This window comes from Gavialis gangeticus, unplaced genomic scaffold (genome assembly GCF_001723915.1).
Source record: "Gavialis gangeticus isolate Ggan-Ray unplaced genomic scaffold, GavGan_comp1, whole genome shotgun sequence".
NCBI classification, from domain to species: domain Eukaryota; kingdom Metazoa; phylum Chordata; order Crocodylia; family Gavialidae; genus Gavialis; species Gavialis gangeticus.
In genome coordinates this window covers 390,084-394,592 of record NW_017729026.1, presented here as the reverse complement: position 1 = coordinate 394,592, position 4,509 = coordinate 390,084, and the positions used below count along the sequence as shown (strand labels likewise).

Below are 4,509 nucleotides of genomic sequence, written 5' to 3'. Positions count from 1 at the left end.
CCTTACTCCCTCCCCCTGGCAGGGCGCAATCGTGGAGAAGCGCATCCTGGCCAAGGTGCATAGCCGCTTTGTGGTGACGCTGGCCTACGCCTTCCAAACCAAGACAGACCTCTGCCTCGTCATGACCCTCATGAATGGTGGCGACCTCCGGTGAGGCCCCATCCCTGTGGCAGCCCTTCCCCCAATCAGTAGCTTAGTGTGTCTGGGTCTATCCCAGAATAAAGTTCCTGCTCCAGCTCTGGGGTTCAATGTATCTGGATTTCACCTGGGATAAAGTCCCCTCCTCTGCTGTAGGGTTCAGTGTGACTGGTTTAATCCCAGGGTAAAGCCCCCACCCTGGCTGTGTGGTTCAATGTGTCTGGGTTTATCCCAGAATAAAATTCTCTCCCCTGCTTTGGGGTTCAATCTGTCTGGGTTTATCCTGGGATAAGGTCCTCTCCCCTGCTCTGGGGTTCAATCTGTTTGGGTTTATCCAGGGATAAAGTCCTGTCCCCTACTCTAGGGTTCAATCTGTCTGTGTTTATCCTAAGACAAAGTCTCTCTCCTGGCTCTGGAGTTGAACGCATCTGGATTTAACCAGGGATAAAATTTCCTTTCCCCACTCTGGGGTTTAATGTGTTTGGATTTGTCCCAGGATAACCACCTCCCCAGTCCCAGGTTCAATGTGTCTGGATTTATCCTGGGTTAAAGTCTGCCCCCTCCCCCACTATACAGTTCAATATGTCTGGATTTATCCCAGGATGAAGTCCACTGGGGTTCAATGTGTCTGGATTTATCCTGGGATAATATCCCAGACCTTTCTCTGGGATTCAATACTTCTGGATTTATCCTGGGATAAAGACCTCTTAGATTTATCCCAGGACAAAATCTAGGTCCCTTTTTCCTTGATAAATCCAGACACATTGAATCCTGTAGCAGGGGAGCGGACTTTATCCAGGGATAAATCCAGACACGTTGAACCCAGAGCAGGTGGGGAGGGCTTTATCCCAGAACAAATCCAGACACATTGAACATGGGACCAGAAGAAGTTACTTTATCCTGTGATAAAGTGAACCCCAAGAAGCAGTGTGGGGGCAGAAATGGGAAACTTTATCCCAGGATATATCCAGACACATTGAACCCTGTGGCCAGCCATAATTTAGGCCCATCTTCCATGATGTACCTCTTAGGCAAATGGCTTGGGGAGGGGGGCTGGGACTGCCTGTATTATGGGAAATATCCATCCCTCCCCCCTGTTCTGGAGCTGCCCTTCCACCCCCATGCCCAAGGAACCGCTATCCTCCTGGGGGAAGGAGGGGACTGAACCCCAAATCTCAGGTCATGTGACCCCCCCAAACCAGTCCTGTGGTCTACATGACCCCCAAACTGAGGTTTCAGCTTCCCCCAAAACCCCAGCCATCTTCCCCTTCTCCATACCATGGTCTATCCCACCCTTGATGTCAATGTAGCCAAATCTGGGGATGCTGGTGGCCATGGGGTAGGCCCTTCTGGTCGCCATGGAGATGCCAGGCCATGGAGTGGGCTTATGGCTGCCATCGAGATGCCAGGCCACGGGGGTAGGCCCTTTTGGTCTCCATGAAGACACCAGGCAATGGGGGTAGGCCCTTCTAGTCACCATGGAGATGCCAGGGCATGGGGATGCCAGGCCATGGGGCATGGGGGAGATGGCAGGCCATCAAGTAGGACCTTCTAGTCACCATGGAGATGCCAGGCTGTGGGGATACCAGGCCATGGGGCATAAGGGAGACGCCAGGCCACAGGGGTAGGCCCTTCTAAACACCAAGCCATGGCAGGAGGCCTTTTTGGTCTCCAAGGAGACACCAGGCCATAGGAGTAGTGATGCTCAGGAAAGCTTGGCCCACTCAGTTGCCATAGCAACACCTTCCCCAGCTCGGGCCATAGGGTCATCCTGGAGATGGTTCCCCACAACCCCCTAACTTGAGTCACATGACCCTCTGCCCTTTGCAACTAGGTACCACATGTACAACGTGGACGAGAAGAACCCAGGCTTCCCAGAGCCACGTGCCATCTTCTACACGGCCCAGATCATCTGCGGCCTGGAGCACCTCCACCAGAGCCGCATCATCTACCGTGACCTCAAGCCGGAGAATGTGCTGCTCGATGACGCTGGTGCGGGTCCCAGGGGGCCCAGGGAGAGAGCTTCCTTTCCCCAGAGCCGGGAGAGAACCCAGGCGTCTGGGCTGCCCAAGTCCCCCATGGCCCTACCCAGAGTGGGGAGACCCCAGGGTGGGAGGTGAAGTAGGGGCTGACCCCCAGCTACTCTGAGGCCTGTTTTTACCCTCTCTCCCAGGCCATGTACGCCTCTCCGACATGGGGCTGGCTGTGGAGCTGCCTGAGGGGCAGGTGAAGACCAAGGGGTACGCGGGGACCCCAGGTGAGTGGGGGTGGGAGTGGGGGGAACCCCAACTTGAACCCCCTGTGCCCCCTTCCATCTTCCTGGCCCCCTTTCTCCCCATCTAAATCCCCCTTAAGCCCCCTGCAGACCCCCCACTTCCATCTCCCCAGCTTGGACCCCACCTTGATCCCCATCCTTTCCAGTGGGTCCTGACCCTGCTGCCCATCTCTGTGCAGGGTTCATGGCACCAGAGCTGCTGCGGCAGGAAGAGTACGACTGGAGCGTGGACTACTTTACATTGGGCGTCACCCTCTACGAGATGATCGAGGCCAAGGGGCCCTTCCGGACCCGGGGGGAGAAGGTAAGGAGAGATCTGCCCCCTGCTCTAAGCCCCCCTGCCTGGTGTTGCCATGGTCACCATGGAGCTAGCAAGCCAAGGAGTAGGCCCATCTGGTCACCATGGAGATAGTCGGCCAAAGGATAGGTCCACCATCATGCAGACATTAAGTCATGGGGTAGGCCCACCTGATGGGATCTCTGCCTCCCCCTACCCCCATAGTGACACCAAGGCAGGATTGACTGACATGGTTGCCCTAGTGATGTCATACCTAACTTGGCCCACGTGGTCATCATACAGATGACAGGCCCATCCTGGTTGCCATGGTAATGCTAAGCCTGCCTAGGCTCACTTGGTCACCGTGGTGATGCCTTGGCCTGCACACTTGCCATAGTGACTCCAGGGGAGGTTCAGCCAGTGTGGGCACCATGGAGATGGTAGTCTTATCCAGCTACTGTGGCGACACCATACCTAGCCCACCCCACCTGGTTACCAGGGAGATGCCAGGTCCCCCTGGTTACCACAGTGATCCCATATCCACCTTGGCCTATTGTAGTGCCAGCCCTGCCTGCTTACCATGGGGATGCCATACCCAGCTCAGTAGTTCATGGAGGTACCAAGCCCGCTCAGTTACTATGGCTCAGCCCGCTCAGTTACTATACTACTTAGATACCATCCCAGCCCAACACCAGGATCAGCTAGTTACTATGGTAAGGCTAGGTAGCCTTGGCTCATGTGGTTGTCCTGGCAACACCACGGCAGGCTCAGCCTATGTGGGCACCATGGAGGCTCCAGACTTACCTGGTTGCCACGGTGACATCAAACCAGGGCCTGTATCCCCCTTGTTGCCATGGTGATGCCACACCAGAGTCTCAATTCACCCAGTTGCCATGGTGATGCTGGGCCAGGGCCTTGGCCCTGCTTGGTCACCATGGCAACATCAGCAGGGCCTGCACGGTGCTAGGTTGCCATGGTGACACAGGACCAGGGCCTATGTCCACCTGGTTGCTGTGGTGATGCCAAATCAGAGCCTACACCCCACGTGGTCACCATGGTGACACCAAGCCAGGGCAGGTTGACATGCAGCACCAGGCCAGGGCCTGGGCCACCTGGTCACCACAGCAATGCCCCTGATGGTGCTGCCCGCGGCAGGTGGAGAACAAGGAGGTGACGCGGCGCATCCTGAATGACCCTGTGAGCTACTCGGAGAAGTTCAGCCCCGAGTGCCAGGCAGCCTGTGAGGGGCTGCTGGTGAAGGACCCCACTGGGCGCCTCGGCTTCAAGGACAACAGCTGCGCTGAGCTCAAGGCCCAGCCCCTCTTCCACACCGTCAACTGGGAGCGTCTGGCAGCAGGTAACGGCCCCCTCGTCCCATGCCGGTGGGTGCCACAGGGTTGCCATGGCAATGCTGAACCATGGAGTTGGCCCATGTGGTCACCATGGCGACACCAAACAATGGGGGAGGCCCCCCTGGTCACCACGGGGATGCAAGACCATGGAGTGGTCCATGTGGTTACTATAGTGACACCAGGCCACAGGGTAGACCCCCCCCGGTCACAATGGTGATGTCCAGCCAAGCTAAGCCCCATGGTCACCATGGCAACACCAGGCCATGAGGCAGGCCCCCCTGGTCACCATGGACATCAAGACATGGGGACAACAGGCCTTTGCCCAGGCTCCCCTGATCGCCATGGTGATTCCAGGTCATGGAGTAGGCCCCCTTGGTTGCTATGGTGAGGCCAGGCAATGGGCTAGGCCCCACTGGTCACCATGATGATACCGCACCATGGAGTAGGCCTCACTGGTCACCATGGTG

At 57.0% G+C, this 4,509-nt stretch overlaps 1 protein-coding gene across 1 annotated transcript in view; it reads left to right on the top strand.

Moving 5' to 3' along the window:
* Window position 1: 1 nt before the first annotated feature.
* Window positions 2–4,509, top strand: part of LOC109299682 (rhodopsin kinase-like) — a gene marked incomplete at its 5' end in the record, with an annotated part of 7,240 nt that continues 2,732 nt past the window's right edge. Inside the window, 5 exons of the mRNA XM_019520205.1 lie at window positions 2–150; window positions 1,973–2,130; window positions 2,312–2,395; window positions 2,593–2,717; window positions 3,846–4,072. Coding sequence (XP_019375750.1) covers window positions 2–150; window positions 1,973–2,130; window positions 2,312–2,395; window positions 2,593–2,717; window positions 3,846–4,072 — 743 coding nt within the window. The remainder of the gene's footprint in view (window positions 151–1,972; window positions 2,131–2,311; window positions 2,396–2,592; window positions 2,718–3,845; window positions 4,073–4,509) is intronic.